General features: G+C 47.1%; 1 protein-coding gene across 1 annotated transcript in view; it reads right to left on the bottom strand.

Annotated features, from left to right (window-relative positions):
* Positions 1–25,373, bottom strand: part of LOC138278716 (CD5 antigen-like) — a 254,240-nt gene that overhangs the window by 95,477 nt on the left and 133,390 nt on the right. Inside the window, exon 3 of the mRNA XM_069219294.1 lies at positions 11,973–12,293. Coding sequence (XP_069075395.1) covers positions 11,973–12,293 — 321 coding nt within the window. The remainder of the gene's footprint in view (positions 1–11,972; positions 12,294–25,373) is intronic.

Raw genomic sequence — 25,373 nt, 5'->3', positions numbered from 1 at the left:
TATAAAGACTGAACATCTGGGCTCCATGGGCAAATGGAATTTTATATGAATGGACATTGATCCTTTCGCAGTTTCAAAGGGGAAAAATATACTGCTTTTTTAATATACAGAAATATATTACTATTAAAGATGTTAACGATCAAGAGAATGTTGACACCCATTTCTTTTTGTATTTAACTCATGTGTCTTTTTCTCTCTCATCATACATTTACTTAATCCATTCTCACAGATGGTCCCAATGATTACTATAATATGATTTAAAAAAGAGTTTTTGAGTGCTCCACTGTTTTTTGTTTTTGTTATTAACTGGTTCTTTGATTCCAGCTGACACATGGAGGCAACAGATGTGTTATAGTGTATTGAGCACCATTAAGTGATATTTTAGGTTTTGAAGTAATTATAGGGATGTGCTGCTATTTTGAAGTCATTGTTGCCATGTTATTACTGTCAACTAGATGCTGGTGCAACTCTGTAAAGCAAATACTGAGCATATGCTTTCTCAGGATCAAATTGTACAAACCCATGTAATCATTTACCGTACTGGCCCGCACCCAACCATTCACTGCCTTACTAGAAGAATCAAAAAATCTACCCAGGTTTGGTTGAGGAGCTTGATGCTGTCCCTGAATCTTTGGCGATACTTTTCAGGGGTCAGTCCAAATTTGGCAACCAAAATGGCTTTCATAGGGGCATAATTGTCCTGGTCCCCAACCTCTAGTGTAAGAAGTGTGTCCCTCCCAAGTATTGACATGTTTTTCCACACGCCCGTCCCCCATTGCTCTTTAGGAACCCCATGAGCCCTTAGTGCAATTTCATATGGAGCAAATCATTTATCAATGTCATCTCCCACCACATAACTTGGTACCAAATCCTTGGGTATGCAAACCTTTTTGTCTCCAGCAGGTTCTGTATGTGTGCTGCCACCATCACTGCTGGACTCAGACTGCCTAGACTTGAGCTCCAGCTCTTTCAGACTCAGTTCATGAGCCAAGATTAGTTTCTTTTCTGCCAAGGCCCTCTCAGCCTCCGCTCTCCTCTCCTCTGCCTCTATTTTCAATCTTGCCAACTGTAGTTGAAATTCTCTCTCCTCCCTCCTTTCCTCTGCGGTCAGGCTGTGACTTGAGACACTGCTCCCTGGTTTGGGAGGGGGCACAAATTCAGGGGTTTTACCCCCACTACTGTTGGCAAATCCTCGGGAGAGCCATCCCCTTGCTCTCCCAACTCAACATTCTCTTGTGAACGGGCTTCTGCCCAGGCCCACAGTGTCTTTTGGTGCTCCTCCTTCTTGGAGGCTCCCCAGGTAGGTACTCCCATCCCCTTGAAGAACCCTTTCAGCTGGCTGACAGTGTATGCCTCCAGCTTGGCTTGGTCAAACTCTCCAGCTCCTCCTTGAGACCCAGCCAGAGACAGGTTGTATAGGATACTGATTAAAGAATGTCAAGCAGGGAAATTGCAGCAAAAAGATAACAAATCAAATTGACCTTTAACTGTGGGTAGGTAGTGTACACGTAGCTATTGTATGGTACTGCACACACACAAGTCCTATCCTCACCGCTGATCAACAATGTTAGAAATGGGGTCTCTAGTTGACAGTGGTATACACCCTTGTCCAAGTAGAGACCACAATCCTAGTCAGCGTAAATCACACACAATCCAAATTATCCTGTACCCACCCTCTGGTAGCCTGGCACTGAGCAGTCAGACTTAACTTAGAAGGCAATGTGTAAAGTATTTGTGCAATAAATCATACAGTAACACAGAGAAAACAGCACAAAAATACACCATACAGGTTTTAGAAAAATAGATAATTTTTATCTGAAGAGCATAAGGTCAAAACAACAAAGATCGAATGAGTATAAGTTGAAATATCACTTTTAAAAGATTTAAAAGAGTCTTATTCCTAAGAAATAAACAGTTGTCTCTTGGTTACACAAAGTACTTGGTTTGCGTAAAAAAAAACACGGACGGAGAACGCAGAGGAGGAGATACGAGGAAAAATAAGGTGTGGGTCGGATTTTTCCAGCGTGGCACAGACGTTGAGTTGTTTCATTCCACACTGCAAGGGGTTTGCGTCATTTTCCGGCACGCAGTCTTGGTTCCTCACTGCAATGCGGGGATCTTTTTGATGCCCAGGGATGAGCCAGGCAACTCCTTGACATGCTGGAAGAAGGCACAGGGGTTGCGTCGATCGGGTAGGTGATGCATTGAATTTTCCATCGCAAGGCAGGCACTGAGTCGAATTTCCACTCTGGAAGTCGGGCTGTGTTGTTCTGGTTCGGCTCTGCGGTGATTTCCCGGTTGCAAGACAGGCAGTGCGTCGCTTCCGGCAGGCCATGCGTTGATTTTCGATGCACAAGGAATTTCCTCAAGGGATGAAGTCTTCTTGGCCCTGAGACTTCAGAAAATAGGAGGCAAGCTCAATCCAAGCCCTTGGAGAGCACTTCTCAGAAACATCAGAGGCTAGCAGGGCAGCAGTGCAACAACAGGGCAGCAGTCCTTCTCCGCAAACCAGTCCTGATGAGTCATTTGGGCAGCCAGGCAGTTCCTCTTGACAGGGTGCAGGTGTAGGTCCTGAAGTGTCTGAGTTGGTGGGGTCAGAGACCCAGTTTATATACCCAAAAATGCCTTTGAAGTGAGGGAGACTTCAAAGAGTGGTTCTTGAAGTGAACAAGTTCCCCTTTCAGTACAGTCCTTTCTACCAGGGTCCCAGTAGGGGGTTTGGCAGTCCATTGTGTGAGGGCAGGCCACTGGACTTTGAAATGTAAGTGTCAGGCCATCTACCCTTCCGGCCCAGAAAGACCCATTCAATATGCAGATGAGTGCAGGTGTGACTGAGTGTCCTGTGTCTGTAGTTGTCTGGGTGAAATGCACAAGGGAGCTGTCAACCAGACCAGCCCAGACATGGATTGGAGACAGGCTGTAAGGCACAGCTGGTTTTAAAGTACAGAGAAAAGCCCACTTTCTAAAAGTGTCAATTCTAATTTAGTAATATAAAATCCAACCTCGCCAATGTAGGAAAGTAGGCCTTTTCTAGGCTGTCCCATGTTCGTCAGTGTGTTTTACTGTTTGTCAATGTGTTTGACTGTGTTCACTGAGATCCTGCTAACAGGACCCCAGTGATTATGCTCTCTCTCCCAAAACTCTGTCTTTCACTCCACATTTGGCATACTGGTGCCCCTTTGTAAGTCCCTAGTATATGGTACCTAGGTACTCAAGGCATTGGGGTACCGGGGGATCCCTATGGGCTGCAGCATATATTTTGCCACCCACAAGGAGCCCATGCAAAGTGTTTGCAGGACTGCCATTACAGCCTGCGTGAAATTTGCAAACACCCTTTCACTGCAATTTTACACTGCACCAGTCACCTATAAGTCACCCCTATGCCATGCCTTCCAGCCCAGAGGGCAGGGTGCAAAGTACCTGTGTGTGAGGGCACCCCTGCACTAGCAGAGGTGTCCCCATGAACTCCAGGCCCATTTTCCCAGACTTCGTGAATGTGGGGAACTCGTCATTTTTGCGTGTACTGGACATAGGTCACTACCTATGTCCAGCTACATAATGGTAACTCCGAATATGGTCATGTTTGTTATCAAACATGTTTGAATCATACCCCAATGCTTTTGCAAGCATTAGTTGTATGATTTCATGCACTCTGGGGGCTCCTTAGAGGACTCCCAGTATTGCCATTTCAGCCTTCTGAGGTTTTCCAAGCAGCCCCACCTGCTGCCACCTCACAGACAGGTGTCTGCCCTCCTGTTGCTTGATCAGCTCAAGCCCAGGAAGGCAGAACAAAGGATATCCTTTGGGAGAGGGGTGTCACACTCTCTCCCTTTGGAAATAGGCGTTTGGGAGGGGTAGCCTCCCTAAGCCACTGTAATGCTTTGAAGGGCACATTTGGTGCTTTCCTTGCACAAACCAGTCTACACCAGTTCAGGGACTGCCAGTCCTTGCTCAGGCGCAAAACTGGACAAAGGAAAGGGGAGTGACCACTCCCCTGCCCATGACCACCCCAGGGGTGGCGCTCAGAGCTCCTCCAGATGGTCCCTGGGTTTTGCCATCTTGGAAACAAGGTTGACAGGGAACTCTGGGAACATCTGAGTGGGTGGGTCAGGCAGGTGATGTCTGAGTCCCCTCCTGATAGGAGCTTAGCTGGTTAGGTGACCAATCCCCCTTTCAGGGCTATTTAGAGTCTCTCTCTTGGGTGGTTTCTCAGATTCATTTCACAAGACTCCAGCAGGATTCCTCTGCAAACTTTACTTCAACTTCTGGCTGAAGAAACTGTATCCAGACACTCCAGGCACCTACAAGCTGCAACAAAGAAGCAAGACTCTGCCTGCAACAATGTATCTTCGGCTCCTGCCTGCAACTGCAACAATTTCCCAGTCATGCAACCTCTGAAGACAGCCCGACTTCAATCTGCACAGGAAGGACGAAGGAATCTCCCTTGCATCAGCAGGCACTATCTACAACAATGACTGGTTGCATGGATCCCCTCTCCTGATGAGCTGCGTGGATCCTGCAACACATTGGGTAGACTGCAGTGGTCCCGACGGTCCTCAAGTCCAGCTGTACAAGTTTGGTGGAGGTAAGTCCTTGCCTTCCCACGCAGCACAGTACTTCCGTGCCCATCGCCATTTGCAGCTGTCAAGGCTTGTTGGCATCCTTTCCCGGGATCTTCTGGCATCTGGAACCTCCAGCCACCAGCACTCCTTCCTGTGATGCACAGCTTCCTGAGTAGTTCTCCTGCAGCGTGGGATCCCTTTTTGTAGTGCTGCATGGGCCCCTTCCTCGACTTATGTGTCCCCGTCCTGTGGGTCTCCTGTGAGAGCACCCTCTGCTTCTGTGGACTCTCTGAGTTGCTGAGAGCCCCCTCTGATTCCCCCTCTTGTGTAGAGTCCTCCTGGGCCTTCCTGGTCCCCGGCAGTACCACTTTCCACCAACAGCGAGTTTTGCATGCACTAAGGCTTGTTGGTGGAATCCAAAGACGCAAACCCAACTGCAATCCTTCTTCCGGCGTGGGACAGCACTTACACCCTTCAGGAACTCGACTCCGTCTTCCAGGGTGCAGCAGTGACTCTTCATCCTCACAGTCAACTCTCTTCTTGCACCTTCAGCCTGGTGGGTAGGGGCTCCTGACCTTCCTGAACTCTTCTGTGCTTCTTGGACTTGGTTCCCTTCTTCCACATGTCTTCTGGTCCAGGAATCTACTGTTGGTGTCTTGCAGTCTCTTCTGGTCTTTGCAATGTTCCTCTTTTCTTCTAAGTGGGTGGTTTGGGGAAACTACAGTGTCTTACTCCTCTGCTCCTGGGTGCTGGAGGGGTATTGTGGTACTTATCTTTGTGTTTTTCTAATACTCCCAGCCTCTACACACTCCACTTATCTAGGTGGGGGGCCGACTTTCGCATTCCATTTTTTTAGTATATGGTTTGTGCTCCCCTAGGCCTATTATTCTCTATGGGATTTTCACTATATTGCACTGTTTTCTAACTGTTTTTAGGCCTATTTCTGCATGCTACAGTATATATTTTGTGTATTAGTTACCTCCTAGGGGAGTATGTCCTCTATGGTATTTTTGGTATTTGTGTCACCAAAATAAAGTACCTTTATTTTTGTAATGCTGAGTGTTTCTTTCATGTGTGTAAGTACTAAGTGTGACTACAGTGGTATTGCATGAGCTTTGCATGTCTCCTAGATAAGCCTTGGCTGCTCATCCACAGCTACCTCGAAAGAGCCTGGCTTCTAGACACTGACTACACTACACTGATAAGGGGATACCTGGACCTGATACAAGGTGTAGGTTCTGTAGGTACCCACCACACATCAGGCCAGCTTCCTACAGCAAGTAAGAAGGAGGTTCTATTATCATTCCGGCCATACTAAATATAACCTGGTTACCCCTTTCAGATCAGAATCTACCACTCAAAAAGTATCTGAGGGCAGTCCTAATGCTAGCCTATGAAAGGAACAGGCCTCACAGTAGTGGAAACAAATTTAGGAGTTTTTCACAACCAGGACATATACAACATATATGTTCATGTCCTGCCTTTTATCTACATAGCACCCTGCCCTATGGGTTACCTAGGGCCTACCTTAGTGGTGACTTATATACAGAAAAGGCTGGCAAGGACTTTCAGTTGCCAAGTCGAAGTGGCAGTGAAACTGGACACACAGGCCCTGAAATGGCAGGCCTGAGACATGGTTAGAGGGCTACTTATGTGGGTGGCACAACCAGTGCTGCAGGCCCACTAGTAGCATTTAATTTACAGGCCCTGGGCACATGTAGTGCACTTTACTAGGGACTTATAAGAAAATCAAATATGCCGTTTGGGAATGAACCAATGTTACCATATTTAAGCGAGAGAGCATATGCACTTTAGCACTGGTTAGCAGTGGTAAAGTGCTCAGAGTCCTAAAGCCAGCGAAAACAGTGTCAGAAAAGTGAAGGGATGCAGACAAAACATTGGGGAATGGTCACTCTAAGGCTGTCAGGTCTAACAACACTGGATTGAGAGTGAAAAAGTGCTGTAGGATGAGATGTAATCATACAGGATTGAAAGAGAAGAAGTGCTGTAGGAGGAAGTGTAATCACACTGGATGGAAATAGAATAGTTTTGGGAGGTGGTGTAATCACACTGGATAGAAAGGTACAAAATGCTGTAGGAGGAGGTGTAATCATACAGGATGGAAAGAGAAGAAGTGCTATAGGAGGAGGTGTAATCACCGTGGATGTAAAGAGAAGAAGTGCTGTCGGAGGAAGTGTAATCAGACTGGATGGAAAGGGAAGAAGTGCTGTAGAAAGCGGTGTAATCACACTGGATGGAAAGAGAAGAAGTGCTGTAGGAGGAGGTGTAATCACTGTGGATGTAAAGAGAAGAAGTGCTGTAGGAGGAAGTGTAATCAGACTGGATGGAAAGGGAAGAAGTGGTGTAGGAGGAGGTGTAATCAGACTGGATGGAAAGGGAAGAAATGCTGTGGGAGGAGATGTAATCACACTGGATGGAAAGAGAAGAAGTGCGGTAGGAGGAGGTGTAATCACACTGGAGGTAAAGGGAAAAAGTGCTGTAGAAAGCGGTGTAATCACACTGGATGGAAAGGGAAGAAGTGCTGTTGAAAGCGGTGTAATCACAATGGATGGAAAGGGAAGAAGTGCTGTAGGAGGAAGTGTAATCACACTGGATGGAAAGAGAAGTGCGGTGGGAGGAGGTGTAATCACACTGGATGGAAAGGGAAGAAGAGCTGTAGGAAGTGTTGTAATCACACTGTATGGAAAGAGAAGAAGTGCGGTGGGAGGAGGTGTAATCACAGTGGAGGTAAAGGGAAGAAGTGCTGTAGAAAGCGGTATAATCACACTGGATGGAAAGGGAAGAAGTGCTGAAGGAAGTGGTGTAATCACACTGGATGGAAAGAGAAGAAGTGCGGTGGGAGGAGGTGTAATCACAGTGGAGTTAAAGGGAAGAAGTGCTGAAGGAAGTGGTGTAATCACACTGGATGGAAAGAGAAGAAGTGCGGTGGGAGGAGGTGTAATCACAGTGGAGTTAAAGGGAAGAAGTGCTGTAGAAAGTGGTGTAATCACACTGGAGGTAAAGGGAAGAAGTGCTGTAGGAAGTGATTGATCACACTGGATGGAGAGAGAAGAAGTGCTGAAGAAAGTGCTGTAATCACACTGGAGGTAAAGGGAAGAAGTGCTGTAGGAAGTGGTGTAATCACACTGGACGGAGAGAGAAGAAGTACTGAAGGAAGCGGTGTAATCACACTGGAGGTAAAGGGAAGAAGTGCTGAAGAAAGCAGTGTAATCACACTGGAGGTAAAGGGAAGAAGTGCTGTAGAAAGCGGTGTAATCACACTGGATGGAAAGGGAAGAAGTGCTGTAGAAAGTGGTGTAATCACACTGGATGGAGAGAGAAAAAGTGCTGAAGAAGCGGTGTAATCACACTGGAGGTAAAGGGAAGAAGTACTGTAGGAAGTGGTGTAATGCCACTGGATGGAGAGAGAAGAAGTGCTGAAGGAAGCGGTGTAATCACACTGGATAGAAAGGGAAGAAGTGCTGTAGAAAGCGGTGTAATCACAATGGATGGAAAGGGAAGCAGTACTGTAGGAGGAAGTGTAATCACACTGGATGGAAAGAGAAGAAATGTGGTGGGAGGAGGTGTAATCACACTGGATGGAAAGGGAAGAAGTGCTGTAGGAAGTGGTGTAATCACACTGGATGGAAAGCGAAGAAGTGCGGTGGGAGGAGGTGTAATCACAGTGAAGGTAAAGGGAAGAAGTGCTGTAGAAAGCGGTGTAATCACACTGGATGGAAAGGGAAGAAGTGCTGTATGAAGTGGTGTAATCACACTGGATGGAAAGAGAAGAAGTGCGGTGGGAGGAGGTGTAATCATAGTGGAGGTAAAGGGAAGAAGTGCTGTAGAAAGTGGTGTAATGACACTGGAGGTAAAGGGAAGAAGTGCTGTAGGAAGTGGTGTAATCACACTGGATGGAAAGCGAAGAAGTGCGGTGGGAGGAGGTGTAATCACAGTGAAGGTAAAGGGAAGAAGTGCTGTAGAAAGCGGTGTAATCACACTGGATGGAAAGGGAAGAAGTGCTGTATGAAGTGGTGTAATCACACTGGATGGAAAGAGAAGAAGTGCGGTGGGAGGAGGTGTAATCATAGTGGAGGTAAAGGGAAGAAGTGCTGTAGAAAGTGGTGTAATGACACTGGAGGTAAAGGGAAGAAGTGCTGAAGGAAGTGGTGTAAATCACACTGGAGGTAAAGGTAAGAAGTGTTGTAGGAAGTGGTGTAATCACACTGGATTGAGAGAGAAGAAGTGCTGAAGGAAGCGGTGTAATCACACTGGAGGTAAAGGGAAGAAGTGCTGTAGAAAGCGGTGTAATCACACTGGAGGTAAAGGGAAGAAGTGCTGTAGAAAGCGGTGTAATCACACTGGATGGAAAGGGAAGAAGTGCTGTTGGAAGTGGTGTAATCACACTGGATGGAAAGAGAAGAAGTGCGGTGGGAGGAGGTGTAATCACAGTGGAGGTAAAGGGAAGAAGTGCTGTAGAAAGTGATGTAATCACACTGGAGGTAAAGGGAAGAAGTGCTGTAGGAAGTAGTAATCGCACTGGATGGAGAGAGAAGTGTTGAAGGAAGCGGTGTAATCACACTGGAGGTAAAGGGAAGAAGTGCTGTAGGAAGTGGTGTAATCACACTGGATGGAGAGAGAAGAAGTGCTGAAGGAAGCGGTGTAATCACACTGGAGGTAAAGGGAAGAAGTGCTGTAGGAAGTGGTGTAATCACACTGGATGGAGAGAGAAGAAGTGCTGAAGGAAGCGGTGTAATCACACTGGAGGTAAAGGGAAGAAGTGCTGTAGAAAGCGGTGTAATCACACTGGAGGTAAAGGGAAGAAGTGCCGTAGAAAGCGGTGTAATCACACTGAATGGAAAGGGAAGAAGTTCTGTAGTAAGTGGTGTAATCACACTGGACGGAAAGAGAAGAAGTGCGGTGGGAGGAGGTGCAATCACATTGGAGGTAAAGGGAAGAAGTGCTGTAGAAAGTGGTGTAATCACACTGGAGATAAAGGGAAGAAGTGCTGTAGGAAGTAGTGTAATCACACTGGATGGAGAGAGAAGAAGTGCTGAAGGAAGCGGTGTAATCACACTGGAGGCAAAGGGAAGAAGTGCTGTAGAAACTGTGTAATCACACTGGAGGTAAAGGGAAGAAGTGCTGTAGGAAGCGGTGTAATCACACTGGAGGTAAAGGGAAGAAGTGCTGTAGGAAGTGGTGTAATCACACTGGATGGAGAGAGAAGAAGTGCTGAAGGAAGCGGTGTAATCACACTGGAGGTATAGGGAAGAAGTGCTGTAGAAAGCGGTGTAATCACACTGGAGGTAAAGGGAAGAAGTGCTGAAGGAAGCGGTGTAATCACACTGGATGGAGAGAGAAGAAGTGCTGAAGGAAGCGGTGTAATCACACTGGAGGTAAAGGGAAGAAGTGCTGTAGAAAGTGGTGTAATCACACTGGAGGTAAAGAGAAGAAGTGCTGAAGGAAGTGGTGTAATCACACTGGATGGAGAGAGAAGAAGTGCAGTAGGAGAAAGCGTGATTGCTCTGGATGAAAGGGAGGAAGTGCTGTAGAAAGCGGTGTAATCACAATGGATGGAAAGGTAAGAAGTGCTGTAGGAGGAAGTGTAATCACACTGGATGGAAAGAGAAGAAGACGGTGGGAGGAGGTGTAATCACACTGGATGGAAAGGGAAGAAGTGCTGTAAGAAGTGGTGTAATCACACTGGATGGAAAGAGAAGAAGTGCGGTGGGAGGAGGTGTAATCACAGTGGAGGTAAAGGGAAGAAGTGCTGTCGGAGGAGATGTAATCACACTGGATGGAGAGAGAAGAAGTGCTGAAGGAAGCGGTGTAATCACACTGGAGGTAAAGGGAAGAAGTGCTGTAGGAAGTGGTGTAATCACACTGGACGGAGAGAGAAGAAGTGCTGAAGGAAGCGGTGTAATCACACTGGAGGTAAAGGGAAGAAGTGCTGTAGTAAGTGGTGTAATCCCACTGGATGGAAAGAGAAGAAGTGCGGTGGGAGGAGGTGTAATCACAGTGGATGTAAAGGGAAGAAGTGCTGTAGAAAGTGGTGTAATCACACTGGTGGTAAAGGGAAGAAGTGCTGTAGAAAGCGGTGTAATCACATTGGAGGTAAAGGGAAGAAGTGCTGTAGAAATAGTGTAATCACACTGGAGGTAAAGGGAAGAAGTGCTGTAGGAAGCGGTGTAATCACACTGGAGGTAAAGGGAAGAAGTGCTGTAGGAAGTGGTGTAATCACACTGGATGGAGAGAGAAGAAGTGCTGAAGGAAGCGGTGTAATCACACTGGAGGTAAAGGGAAGAAGTGCTGTAGAAAGCGGTGTAATCACACTGGAGGTAAAGGGAAGAAGTGCTGAAGGAAGCGGTGTTATCACACTGGAGGTAAAGGGAAGAAGTGCTGTAGGAGGAGATGTAATCACACTGGAGGTAAAGGGAAGAAGTGCTGTAGGAAGTGGTGTAATCACACTGGATGGAGAGAGAAGAAGTTCTGAAGGAAGCGGTGTAATCACACTGGAGGTAAAGGGAAGAAGTGCTGTAGAAAGCGGTGTAATCACACTGGAGGTAAAGAGAAGAAGTGCTGAAGGAAGTGGTGTAATCACACTGGATGGAGAGAGAAGAAGTGCAGTAGGAGAAAGCATGATTGCTCTGGATGAAAGGGAGGAAGTGCTGTAGAAAGCGGTGTAATCAGAAGGGATGGAAAGGTAAGAAGTGCTGTAGGAGGAAGTGTAATCACACTTGATGGAAAGAGAAAAAGACGGTGGGAGGAGGTGTAATCACACTGGATGGAAAGGGAAGAAGTGCTGTAAGAAGTGGTGTAATCACACTGGATGGAAAGAGAAGAAGTGCTGAAGGAAGTGGTGTAATCACACTGGAGGTAAAGGGAAGAAGTGCTGTAGGAAGTGGTGTAATCACACTGGACGGAGAGAGAAGAAGTGCTGAAGGAAGCAGTGTAATCATACTGGAGGTAAAGGGAAGAAGTGCTGTAGAAAGCGGTGTAATCCCACTGGAGGTAAAGGGAAGAAGTGCTGTAGTAAGAGGTGTAATCCCACTGGATGGAAAGAGAAGAAGTGCGGTGGGAGGAGGTGTAATCACAGTGGAATTAAAGGGAAGAAGTGCTGTAGGAGGAGATGTAATCACACTGGATGGAGAGAGAAGAAGTGCTGAAGGAAGCGGTGTAATCACACTGGAGGTAAAGGGAAGAAGTGCTGTAGAAAGCGGTTTAATCACACTGGAGGTAAAGGGAAGAAGTGCTGAAGGAAGTGGTGTAATCACACTGGATGGAGAGAGAAGTGCAGTGGGAGAAAGTGTGATTGCTCTTGATGAAAGGGAAGAAGTGCTGTAGAGGAGGTTTAATCACACTCGACTGAGTGTGAAGAAGTGCTGTAGAAGGAGGAGGTGTGGTCCTTACCTGTGCAGTTCACGGCTGCAAACCTCCCGTCATAACAAAAGCGCTGTATCCTGGTGCTGAAGGGACACTGCCACAGGCTGCCTTCATCTCCTCTGCACTGGACATCAGAAATCGCAACTGCGTCAGTCATTGCTGCCCCGAAGGCTGAGGCTGGAGGGACTGAATAGGGAACTCCACATCCCAGCTCCTGACACACCACAGCAGCGTCCTGCAGGTCCCAGTGGCTGTCACAGACTCTTTTCCATATACCAAACACCTTCACCTGTACAACCCCAGCACAGGGGGCTTTGGAGCTTGTCAGTCGAACACGAGCGATGTAGGCTTCAAAGAAACAGAATATATTTATAGTTACACATTAATGTTATTTATTCCCTGTTTTCATTAATATTGTTCCACTGACTGCCAAGAATAGAGGAACACAGCGACAGAGACAGGACAAGAAAGCGGTGGTAATCGCTCCTACGCAGACTTTGATTTCTCCTGAGGTCAGAGGTCAGCTCCCATCATCCTGTTCTTTGTTAATAAATGCCTCTAAAGTGTTCACACCTCAATCTCGTTACATATAATTGAGTAGGAAGCACATGATGGGAAACAACCACACAACAGATTAGTCTCCCAGGATTTGTGGCATAATCCTGCACTCAGTGGGACTTCAGTGGTGACAAGTAGATTTCATTCACACACTGACTTCCCATGCATTCTTGGGCAGACAGTGGTCTGAGGCTGGCGGATGGATATTCTGGCTTCTCTCCAAGATTGTACCTTGTCCTTGTCAGTGGTTGAAAATCTGCCACATTTACACATTTGAGTTTTATTAACGCGTCAGCAGCTATTGTTCTGGGTCAAGTTGTCCTGGGCAGAGGATTTTACCTGATTCTTCCATTTCCAATCAAACATTTTCAGTGCATCAGGCATGACGATACAAGAATTATTCAAATAAAATACCAAAATGTGCAACACAAAACATTAAATTGTAGGAATTTCTGACACAGAACTTTTAAAAACGAAAGTCAAGAAGAGGGGTTGGGATATTCACAGGACTTAAACTGCTGTCACACACATTAGAGTGGCATTGAGAGAGAAAGCAAGAGAAAGTAAGTATGTTGACAAGAAGAGTGGGGGATGCACTTTAAGAAATACTTTTCAAGTGGAGAAGAAACTTAACCAATGGAATGGGATGGATATGATAACCCCATATTGAACTTGGCCCTTTCTGCAGGGTCATCTCCACATTTGGTGCCTTCACCCTCCTGCTTTCTGAACCCATTTTTGTTGGTTTTTAGGACTCTCCCTCTGCTAACCAGTGCTAAAGTGCTTCTGCTCTCTTCCTGTAACCATGGTGGAGTTTGCTCACAATCAGTTGGCATTTTTAATTTACTTATAGGTCCCTAGTAAAGTACCACTGCATGTACTCAGGGCCTGTAAATTAAATGCTGCTAGTGGGCCAGAAGCACATGAGAGACTTTTTCCACATGATGTTGGGCTGCCCGGTCAATGATACTGGCTGAACATAATCAGGACCTTCTTGAAGGTGCTGGGCCTGACATTGAGGCCTCCCCAAAAATTGCCCTGCTTGGTCTCCTGGACAACCTTGCTAGCCAAAGGGGTGACAGACCTCCGGTAGGTCTGGGAACGCTACTGGCAAAATAGGGCCTCACCAAGCATTAGAAGGTGCCAGATGCCCCCCACCCTTCCCCCCCAACCGAGGAAATGGTATAGTCAGATGTGTGAAATTAAAAGAGCCCATCTACTTAGCACATAGATGCCCCAAGAAACATTCCAAAACTTGAGGGAAATGGTGGAAATACCACAGAGCTTGGGGAGCGCCTAAGATGAGGGAAGCGGTTCCACACAGAGGAGAGATTTACTGTAACTGGCCCCTGGGGACCCCTTTTAGGGACTGCAAAGTGTGTTAGTTTCCTGTGCTGATGTTACCAAAAGGAATAAAATGTTTTAAAAAAAGTCTGACTACTTTGTGCCAAACTACTAGAGCGTTAAGCACAAGTTTATTTAGGATTTATTTGTGACTTCAACCTGACAAGAATTGTGGTAGCTGCTTGAGTAGGGTTTCACCCCACACACCCAGTAACCCAATTTCCCACATCTGAGGAGATATATTATAGTGATGGAATGTGCCTATGTGTACCGTCCTTGCAAAGACAGAGATGGAGATTTGTGAGGGTACGTTGTAAGTTCTAGCTCACCAGCTCAGTCCACTAAACAAGCAGAAAATTCCTCCCCGAAGGTGATCGCTCAACAGCTGTGTAGCCTGTTTGTCAGTGTGTTTGACTGTGTCTACTGGGATCCTGCTACCCAGGCAGCCTGGCGTGTAGACGGTTTGACCATGGTGCCTCCGCCACGGTCATAATGTCACAGTCGGATCGCCACTTTGGCGGCGGTCTGACCGCGACCGTGACAAGGGCGGTCTAGTGACCGCCAGGGTCATAATGACCCCCTTAGTCTCTAATGGTATTTTTGGTATTGTGTCACTAAAATAAAGTACCTTTATTTTTCTAACACTGGGTATTTTCTTTCATGTGTGTGAGTACTGTCTGACTAGAGTGGTATTGAATGAGCTTTGCATGTCTCCTAGTTAGGCCTTGGCTGCTCATCCACTCTACCCCTAGGGAGCTTCTAGACACTGCCTACTTTTCACTACTAAGGGATAACTTGACCTGGTATAAGGTGTAAGTACCTTAGGTACCCACTACAAACCAGGCCAGCCTCTTACATTGATGGCAGCGGTGGGATAAGTACTTGCAATTGCCGTATCACTCTGTCACCTGTGCTTTACACAGGAAAGATTACTCTGATACCTAGAGCTATACACTATACCTAGTTCAAAAACACAAACAGTTTTTTTCCTCTCTTGTTAGGTAGAGTTGGTTACCTCACTTACACTACATTAACACTCATACCACACCATGTCGACAGCTGAACTTAACTCTTAGGTAGTAAACCCTCATTATGAGGACCTCCCCTTTAAGACTTTAAGGGAGATATGTTCAAAGAGGAAGCTAGGTATGGGGAAGAACCCAAGCAGGGAGTTCCTATTGAACCTCCTTCTCCAGGCTGAACAGGACGAGACTGGTAGTCAGGAGGAGGAGGAGGAAACTTCTACAACCTAGATAGGAAGGCCTTAGCTGTGGAAAGGGAAAGGCAGGGGTTGGGGTTAGCACCCCCTGGTGGCTGCAGCAGTTTCAGGAGTTATGGTGTTAGGGAGAACACCATTGACTCCTGAAACTTACACAAAACTGTTCCCCCATACAAGGTGGAGGATGACATTCACAAGTAGTTTTCTGCACTTGAGAGGGCCTGCAAAGTTCAGAGGGTCCCTTATAGGCAGTGGGCTGTGTAGGAAAGTACCATCTTGCCTGGCATGTTACCCCCATGTTTCACTGTATATATATGTTGTTTTAGTTGTATGTGTCACTGGGACCCTGCCAGCCAGGGCCCCAGTGCTCATAAGTGTGCCTGACTGTGTTACCTGTGTAGTGACTAACTGTCTCACTGAGGCTCTGCTATCCAGAACCTCAGTGGTTATGGTCTCTCATTTCTTTCAAATTGTCACTAACAGGCTAGTGACCAATTTTACCAATTTACATTGGCTTACTGGAACACCCTTATAATTCCCTAGTATATGGTACTGAGGTACCCAGGGTATTGGGGTTCCAGGAGATCCCTATGGGCTGCAGCATTTCTTTTGCCACCCATAGGGAGCTCTGACAATTCTTACACAGGCCTGCCACTGCAGCCTGAGTGAAATAATGCACACATTATTTCACAGCCATTTTCACTGCACTTATGTAACTTATAAGTCACCTATATGTCTAACCTTTACCTGGTAAAGGTTAGGTGCAAAGTTACTTAGTGTGAGGGCACCCTGGTACTAGCCAAGGTGCCCCCACATTGTTCAGGGCCAATTCCCCGGACTTTGTGAGTGCGGGGACACAATTACATGCGTGCACTACACATAGGTCACTACCTATGTGTAGCTTCACAATGGTAACTCCGAATATGGCCATGTAACATGTCTATGATCATGGAATTGCCCCCTCTATACCATCCTGGCATAGTTGGTACAATCCCATGATCCCACGGGTCTGTAGCTCAGACCCGGGCACTGCCAAACTGCCTTTTCAGGGGTTTCACTGCAGCTGCTGCTGCTGCCAACCCCTCAGACAGGTTTCTGCCCCCCTGGGGTCAAGCCAGGCTTGTCCCAGGATGGCAGAACAAAGGACTTCCTCTGAGAGAGGGTGTTACACCCTCTCCATTTGGAGAATGGTGTGAAGGCAGGGGAGGAGTAGCCTCCCCCAGCCTCTGGAAATGCTTTTATGGGCACAGATGTGCCCATTTCTGCATAAGCCAGTCTACACCGGTTCAGGGACCCCTTAGCCCTGCTCTGGCGCGAAACTGGCCAAAGGAAAGGGGAGTGACCACTCCCCTGACCTGCACCTCCCCTGGGAGGTGTCCAGAGCTCCTCCAGTGTGCTCCAGACCTCTGCCATCTTGGAAACAGAGGTGCTGCTGGCACACTGGACTGCTCTGAGTGGCCAGTGCCACCAGGTGACGTCAGAGACTCCTTCTGATAGGCTCCTTCAGGTGTTGCTAGCCTATCCTCTCTCCTAGGTAGCCAAACCCTCTTTTCTGGCTATTTAGGGCCTCTGTCTCTGGGGATTCCTTAGATAACGAATGCAAGAGATCATCAGAGTTCCACTGCATCTCTCTATTCACCTTCTGCCAAGGAATCGACTGCTGACCGCGCTGGAAGCCTGCAAAACTGCAACAAAGTAGCAAAGACGACTACTGCAACTCTGTAACGCTGATCCTGCCGCCTTCTCGACTGTTTTCCTGGTGGTGCATGCTGTGGGGGTAGTCTGCCTCCTCTCTGCATCAGAAGCTCCGAAGAAATCTCCCGTGGGTCGACGGAATCTTCCCCCTGCAACCGCAGGCACCAAAGAACTGCATTACCAGTACTCTGGGTCTCCTCTCAGCACGACGAGCGAGGTCCCTTGATTCCAGCAACTCTGTCCAAGTGACTCCCACAGTCCAGTGACTCTTCAGTCCAAGTTTGGTAGAGGTAAGTCCTTGCCTCCCCACGCCAGACTGCATTGCTGGGAACTGTGTCTTTTGCAGCTACTCCGGTTTCCGTGCACTTCCAGTGGAAATCCTTTGTGCACAGCCAAGCCTGGATCCACGGCACTCTAACCTGCATTGCACGACTTTCTAAGTTGGTCTCCGGCGACTTGGGACCCCTTTGTGTAACTTCAGGTGAGCACCATTTCACATATCCTTGTAGTGCCTGTTTCTGGCACTTCTGCGGGTGCTACCTGCTGCTGAGAGGGCTCCTTGTCTTGCTCGACGTCCTCTCTGTCCCCAGACGCAATTGGCGACATCCTAGTCCCGCCTGGGAGACAGCAGCATCCAAAAACTCTTTTTGCACGATTTGCAGCTAGCAAGGCTTGTTGGCTGTATTTCTACAGGAAAACACTTCTGCACGACTCTCCACGGCGTGGGGGATCCATCCTCCAAAGGGGAAGTTTCTAGCCCTTGTCGTTCCTGCAGAATCCTATGTTTCTACTGTCCAGTAGCAGCTTCTTTGCATCCACCGTTGGCATTTCTTGGGCATCTGCCGAACCTCCGACTTGCTTGTGACTTTTGGACTTGGTCCCCTTGTTCCACAGGTACCCTCGTTTGGAAATCCATCGTTGTTGCATTGCTGATTTGTGTCTTTCCTGCAGAATTCCCCTATCACGACTTCTTTGTCCTTTGGGAACTTTAGTGCACTTTGCACTCACTTTTCAGGGTCTTGGGGTGGGCTATTTGTCTAACCCTTACTATTTTCTAATAGTCCCAGCGACCCTCTACAAGGTCACATAGGTTTGGGGTCCATTCGTGGTTCGCATTCCACTTTTGGAGTATATGGTTTGTGTTGCCCCTATCCCTATGTGTCCCCATTGCATCCTTTTGTAACTATATATTGTTTGCACTGTTTTCTAAGACTATACTGCATATTTTTGGTATTGTGTACATAAATCTTGTGTATATTTGCTATCCTCATACTGAGGGTACTCACTGAGATACTTTGGCATATTGTCATAAAAATAAAGTACCTTTATTTTTAGTATATCTGTGTATTGTGTTTTCTTATGATATTGTGCAAGTGATACTAGTGGTAATGTAGGAGCTTCACTCGTCTCCTAGTTCAGCCTAAGCTGCTCTGCTAAGCTACCATTATCTATCAGCCTATGCTGCTAGACACCCTATACACTAATAACGGATAACTGGGCCTGGTGCAAGGTGCAAGTACCCCTTGGTACTCACTACAAGCCAGTCCAGCCTCCTACATTGGTTGTGCAGCGGTGGGATAAGTGCTTTGAGACTACTTACCACTCTTGTCATTGTACTTTTCATAAGAGAAAAATATACAAAACAAGTTCAGTTTGTGTACACATTGCTAAAAAGTTTTGCATTTCCTCTTTTCACTCTTTCCTAAGTGCTGAAAAGTACTTCTAAACTTTCTAAAAGTTCTTTAAAAGTTTTTTTAAAAAATTCCGTCTTTCTAAAAAGTGCTGAAAAACTTTTTCTTCACTTTTTCTGTCACTTAAACTCTTTCTAAAATGTCTGGCACAGGCCAAAATGTTGATCTGTCCAAAATTGCATATGACCACCTTAGCTGGAAAGGAGCAAGGAGTCTCTGTGTAGAAAGAGGTTTGAGTGTAGGGAAGAATCCTTCTTTGGAATTGTTGCTTAACATGCTTAGAGAACAAGATAAGGCCAAAGGGGCCACATCTGTTGAAAAAGTAGCTAATGGTTCCCAATCTGATCCAGGGACTCCCCCAGGAAAAGATTCAGGAAAGAAACTTCTCAGCCTACCCATTACTAGACAGTCTAGCATAGTTGGTACTGAAGTTGAGTCACAACATACAGATAGTGTTGTCTCACATCATAACAAGAGTATTCCTTCTCACTACAGTAGAAGTAATGTTTCTGTTAGCCAAGCTGTTAGGGTGCCTTCTGTAAGGGACAGGTCTCCTTCTGTCCATTCTCACCATACTTCTGTGTCTAGGAATGTCCCTCCCACCCACCCTGATGACAGAATGTTAGAAAGGGAGCTCAATAGATTGAGAGTGGAGCAATCCAGACTGAAGCTTAAACAGCAACAGCTGGATTTAGATAGACAATCCTTAGAAGTAGAGAAGGAAAGACAGAAATTGGGTTTAGAAACCCATGGTGGCAGCAGCAGTATTCCCCATAGTCATCCTGCAAGAGAGCATGATTCAAGGAATCTGCACAAGATAGTTCCCCCTTATAAGGAGGGGGATGACATTAACAAGTGGTTTGCTGCACTTGAGAGGGCCTGTGTTGTACAGGATGTCCCTCAAAGACAGTGGGCTGCTATCCTATGGCTATCATTTAGTGGAAAAGGTAGGGATAGGCTCCTTACTGTGAAAGAAAGTGATGCCAATAATTTTACAGTTCTTAAGAATGCACTCCTGGATGGTTATGGCTTAACCACTGAACAATACAGGATAAAGTTCAGATAGACCAAAAAGGAGTCTTCACAAGACTGGGTTGATTTCATTGACCATTCAGTGAAGGCCAAGGAGGGGTGGTTACATGGCAGTAAAGTTACTGATGATGACAGCCTGTATAACTTGATCCTGAGAGAGCATATTCTTAATAATTGTGTGTCTGATTTGTTGCACCAGTACTTGGTGGACTCTGATCTAACCTCTCCCCAAGAATTGGGAAAGAAGGCAGACAAATGGGTCAGAACAAGGGTGAACAGAAAAGTTCATACAGGGGGTGACAAAGATGGCAATAAGAAGAAGGATGGTAAGTCTTCTGACAAGGGTGGGGACAAATCTAAAAATGAGTCTTCATCAGGACCACAAAAACACTCTGGTGGGGGTGGTGGGCCCAAATCCTCTTCTAATCAAAACAAAGAAAAGAAACCATGGTGCTATTTATGTAAAATAAAAGGCCATTGGACAACAGATCCCAGTTGTCCAAAGAAAAGCACCAAGGCTCCTACCACTACAACCCCTACTGCTACACCTAGTGTCCCTACTAATAGCAGTGGTGGTGGGAGCAAGCCTACTAATAGCCAATCCAAGGGAGTAGCTGGGCTCACTATTGGTAACTTAGTTGGGGTTGGTCTGATTAGGGAGACCACAGAGGCTGTGTTAGTCTCTGAGGGGGCTATTGATTTAGCCACCTTGGTTGCTTGTCCCCTTAACATGGATAAGTACAAGCAACTACCCTTAATAAATGGTGTTGAGGTTCAGGCCTACAGGGACACTGGTGCCAGTGTTACTATGGTAATTGAGAAACTGGTCCACCCTGAACAACACCTACTTGGTCACCAGTACCAAGTAACCAATGCTCACAACAACACACTTAGCCACCCCATGGCTGTTGTAAATCTCAACTGGGGGGGGGGGGTTACTGGTCCAAAGAAAGTTGTGGTATCCTCAGATTTACCTGTAGACTGTCTACTAGGAAATGATTTGGAGACATCAGCTTGGTCAGATGTGGAGTTGGAAGCCCATGCAGCAATGCTGGGCATCCCAGGGCATATTTTTGCTCTAACCAGGGCTCAGGCCAAAAAGCAAAAAGGACAGGGAAGCTTGGATCCTGGAACAATGGACCAAGTGCTCCCTAAAGCTAGGGCTAGTAGAAGTAAAACACTACCTACTATCCCTCCCTCTACAGTGGATTCTACTTCTGAGGAAGAAGAATTCCCTCCATGTGCAGAACCTACACCAGAGGAGCTTGAAGCAGACACTGCTGAGATTTTGGGTGAAGGGGGGCCTGCCAGAGAGGAGCTGAGTGTGGCACAGCAGACCTGTCCCACATTAGAGGGTCTAAGACAGCAAGCTGTCAAACAGGCTAATGGGGATGTCAGTGACTTTCACAGAGTTTACTGGGAGGACAACCTCTTGTACACTGAGGCAAGGGATCCTAAACCTGGAGCTGCCAGGAGATTAGTGATTCCTCAGGAGTACAGAAAGTTCCTCCTAACACTGGCTCATGACATTCCCCTAGCTGGGCATCTAGGACAAATGAAAACATGGGACAGGCTTGTTCCCTTGTTTCATTGGCGTAGAATGTCTGAGGACACAAAAGAGTTTTGTAAGTCCTGTGAAACCTGTCAAGCCAGTGGCAAGACAGGTGGCAACACAAAGGCACCCCTTATTCCACTGCCTGTGGTTGGGGTTCCTTTTGAAAGGGTAGGGGTTGACATAGTTGGCCCCCTTGACCCTCCTACTGCTTCAGGCAATAGGTTTATCTTGGTGGTAGTGGACCATGCCACAAGATACCCTGAAGCTATTCCTCTTAGGACCACTACAGCTCCTGCAGTGGCAAAGGCCCTCCTGGGAATATTTTCCAGGGTGGGCTTCCCAAAAGAGGTGGTATCAGACAGAGGAAGCAATTTCATGTCTGCTTACTTGAGGGCCATGTGGAAGGAGTGTGGTGTAACGTACAAGTTCACTACACCCTATCATCCACAAACAAATGGACTGGTAGAGAGATTTAATAAAACTCTCAAAGGCATGATTATGGGTCTCCCTGAAAAACTCCGCAGGAGATGGGATATCCTGTTACCATGCCTCCTTTTTGCCTACAGGGAGGTACCCCAGAAAGGAGTGGGCTTCAGCCCCTTTGAACTTCTTTTTGGACACCCTGTTAGGGGTCCACTCACACTTGTCAAGGAGGGTTGGGAACAACCTTTAAAAGCTCCAAAGCAATATTGTGGATTATGTACTTGGCCTCAGATCAAGGATGGCTGAGTACATGAAAAAGGCCAGTAAAAACCTTCAGGCCAGCCAAGAGCTCCAGAAGCAATGGCATGACCAGAAGGCTGTTTTGGTTCAGTACCAACCAGGGCAGAAAGTGTGGATCTTGGAGCCTGTGGCCCCAAGAGCACTCCAAGATAAATGGAGTGGACCCCACACAATTGTGCAGAAAAAGGGTGAAGTCACCTACTTAGTTGACTTAGGCACTGCCAGGAGTCCCCTTAGGGTGCTCCATGTCAATCGCCTGAAACTCTACTATGACAGGGCTGATCTCACCCTGCTCATGGCAACTGATGAGGGACAGGAAGAAGACAGTGATCCTCTACCTGATCTCTTCTCTTCCACTGAACAAGATGCTCTGGTGGAAGGTGTTGTACTTGCAGATTGTCTTACTGCTGAGCAGAAAGACCACTGCATAAATCTCCTAGGTCAGTTCTCTGAACTCTTCTCTACTGTGCCAGGTACCACCTCTTGGTGTGAGCACACTATAGATACTGGAGGCAGCTTGCCTGTCATAAGTAAGATCTATAGGCAGCCTGACCATGTCAGAGACTGCATAAAGCAAGAGGTGCAGAAAATGTTAGAACTGGGAGTGGTTGAGCACTCTGAAAGTCCATGGGCTTCTCCTGTGGTACTTGTACCAAAACCCCATTCCAAAGATGGAAAGAAGGAAATGCGGTTTTGTGTAGATTACAGAGGTCTCAACCAGGTAACCAAAACTGACGCTCACCCTATACCCAGGGCAGATGAGCTCATAGATACACTGGCATCTGCCAAGTATCTAAGCACTTTTGATTTGACTGCAGGGTATTGGCAGATCAAATTATCAGAAGATGCTAAAGCTAAAACTGCATTTTCAACCATTGGAGGCCATTACCAATTTACAGTAATGCCTTTTGGATTGAAAAATGCACCTGCCACTTTTCAAAGGTTAGTGAACACAGTCCTGCAAGGGCTGGAAGCTTTTAGTGCAGCATATTTGGACGATATAGCTGTCTTTAGCTCCAGTTGGGATGATCACCTGGTCCACCTATGGAAAGTTTTAGAGGCCCTGCAAAAGGCAGGCCTCACTATCAAGGCTTCAAAGTGCCAGATAGGGCAGGGAAAGGTGGATTATCTGGGACACCTTGTTGGTGGGGAACAGATTGCACCACTTCAGGGGAAAATCCAATCAATTATTGATTGGGTTCCCGCTACTACTCAGACTCAGGTGAGAGCCTTCCTAGGCCTCACTGGGTATTACAGGAGGTTCATTAAGAACTATGGCTCCATTGCAGCCCCTCTTAATGACCTCACATCCAAGAAAATGCCTAAAAAGGTATTATGGACAGCAAACTGTCAGAAAGCTGTTGAGGAGCTGAAGCAGGCCATGTGCTCTGCACCTGTCCTGAAAAGCCCTTGTTACTCTAAAAAATTCTATGTCCAAACTGATGCATCTGAATTAGGAGTAGGGGCAGTCCTATCACAACTTAATTCTGAGGGCCAGGATCAACCTGTTGCTTTTATTAGTAGGAGGTTGACCCCTATAGAAAAGCGTTGGTCTGCCATTGAGAGGGAGGCCTTTGCTGTGGTCTGGGCACTGAAGAAGTTGAGGCCATACCTGTTTGGCACTCACTTCATTGTTCAGACAGACCACAAACCTCTACTTTGGCTAAAACAAATGAAAGGTGAATATCCTAAATTGTTGAGGTGGTCCATATCCCTACAGGGAATGGACTATACAGTGGAACATAGACCTGGGAGTACCCACTCCAATGCAGATGGACTCTCCAGATATTTCCGCTTAGACAATGAAGACCCATCTGGGAATGATTAGTCTTATTGTCCTTCGTTTCGGGGGGGGGTTGTGTAGGAAAGTACCATCTTGCCTGGCATGTTACCCGCATTTTTCACTGTATATATGTTGTTTTAGTTGTATGTGTCACTGGGACCCTGCCAGCCAGGGCCCCAGTGCTCATAAGTGTGCCTGACTGTGTTACCTGTGTAGTGACTAACTGTCTCACTGAGGCTCTGCTATCCAGAACCTCAGTGGTTATGCTCTCTCATTTCTTTCAAATTGTCACTAACAGGCTAGTGACCAATTTTACCAATTTACATTGGCTTACTGGAACACCCTTATAATTCCCTAGTATATGGTACTGAGGTACCCAGGGTATTGGGGTTCCAGGAGATCCCTATGGGCTGCAGCATTTCTTTTGCCACCCATAGGGAGCTCTGACAATTCTTACACAGGCCTGCCACTGCAGCCTGCGTGAAATAATGCACACATTATTTCACAGCCATTTTCACTGCACTTATGTAACTTATAAGTCACCTATATATCTAACCTTTACCTGGTAAAGGTTAGGTGCAAAGTTACTTAGTGTGAGGGCACCCTGGCACTAGCCAAGGTGCCCCCACATTGTTCAGGGCCAATTCCCCGGACTTTGTGAGTGCGGGGACACAATTACATGCGTGCACTACACGTAGGTCACTACCTATGTGTAGCTTCACAATGGTAACTCCGAATATGGCCATGTAACATGTCTAAGATCATGGAATTGCCCCCTCTATGCCATCCTGGCATTGTTGGTACAATCCCATGATCCCACGGGTCTGTAGCTCAGACCCTGGTACTTCCAAACTGCCTTTTCAGGGGTTTCACTGCAGCTGCTGCTGCTGCCAACCCCTCAGACAGGTTTCTGCCCCCCTGGGGTCAAGCCAGGCTTGTCCCAGGATGGCAGAACAAAGGACTTCCTCTGAGAGAGGGTGTTACACCCTCTCCCTTTGGAAAATGGTGTGAAGGCAGGGGAGGAGTAGCCTCCCCCAGCCTCTGGAAATGCTTTCATGGGCACAGATGTGCCCATTTCTGCATAAGCAAGTCTACACCGGTTCAGGGACCCCTTAGCCCTGCTCTGGCGCGAAACTGGACAAAGGAAAGGGGAGTGACCACTCCTCTGACCTGCACCTCCCCTGGGAGGTGTCCAGAGCTCCTCCAGTGTGCTCCAGACCTCTGCCATCTTGGAAACAGAGGTGCTGCTGGCACACTGGACTGCTCTGAGTGGCCAGTGCCACCAGGTGACGTCAGAGACTCCTTCTGATAGGCTCCTTCAGGTGTTGCTAGCCTATCCTCTCTCCTAGGTAGCCAAACCCTCTTTTCTGGCTATTTAGGGTCTCTGTCTCTGGGGATTCCTTAGATAACAAATGCAAGAGCTCATCAGAGTTCCTCTGCATCTCTCTCTTCACCTTCTGCCAAGGTATCGACTGCTGACCGTGCTGGAAGCCTGCAAAACTGCAACAAAGTAGCAAAGACGACTACTGCAACTCTGTAACGCTGATCCTGCCGCCTTCTCAACTGTTTTCCTGGTGGTGCATGCTGTGGGGGTAGTCTGCCTCCTCTCTGCAGTAGAAGCTCCGAAGAAATCTCCCGTGGGTCGACGGAATCTTCCCCCTGCAACTGCAGGCACCAAATAACTGCATTACCGGTACTCTGGGTCTCCTCTCAGCACAACGAGCGAGGTCCCTTGATTCCAGCAACTCTGTCCAAGTGACTCCCACAGTCCAGTGACTCTTCAGTCCAAGTTTGGTGGAGGTAAGTCCTTGCCTCCCCACGCCAGACT

Source organism: Pleurodeles waltl, unplaced genomic scaffold, assembly GCF_031143425.1.
Source record: "Pleurodeles waltl isolate 20211129_DDA unplaced genomic scaffold, aPleWal1.hap1.20221129 scaffold_54, whole genome shotgun sequence".
Taxonomy (NCBI): Eukaryota; Metazoa; Chordata; class Amphibia; order Caudata; family Salamandridae; genus Pleurodeles; species Pleurodeles waltl.
This window is presented reverse-complemented; position numbering and strand designations above follow the sequence as displayed.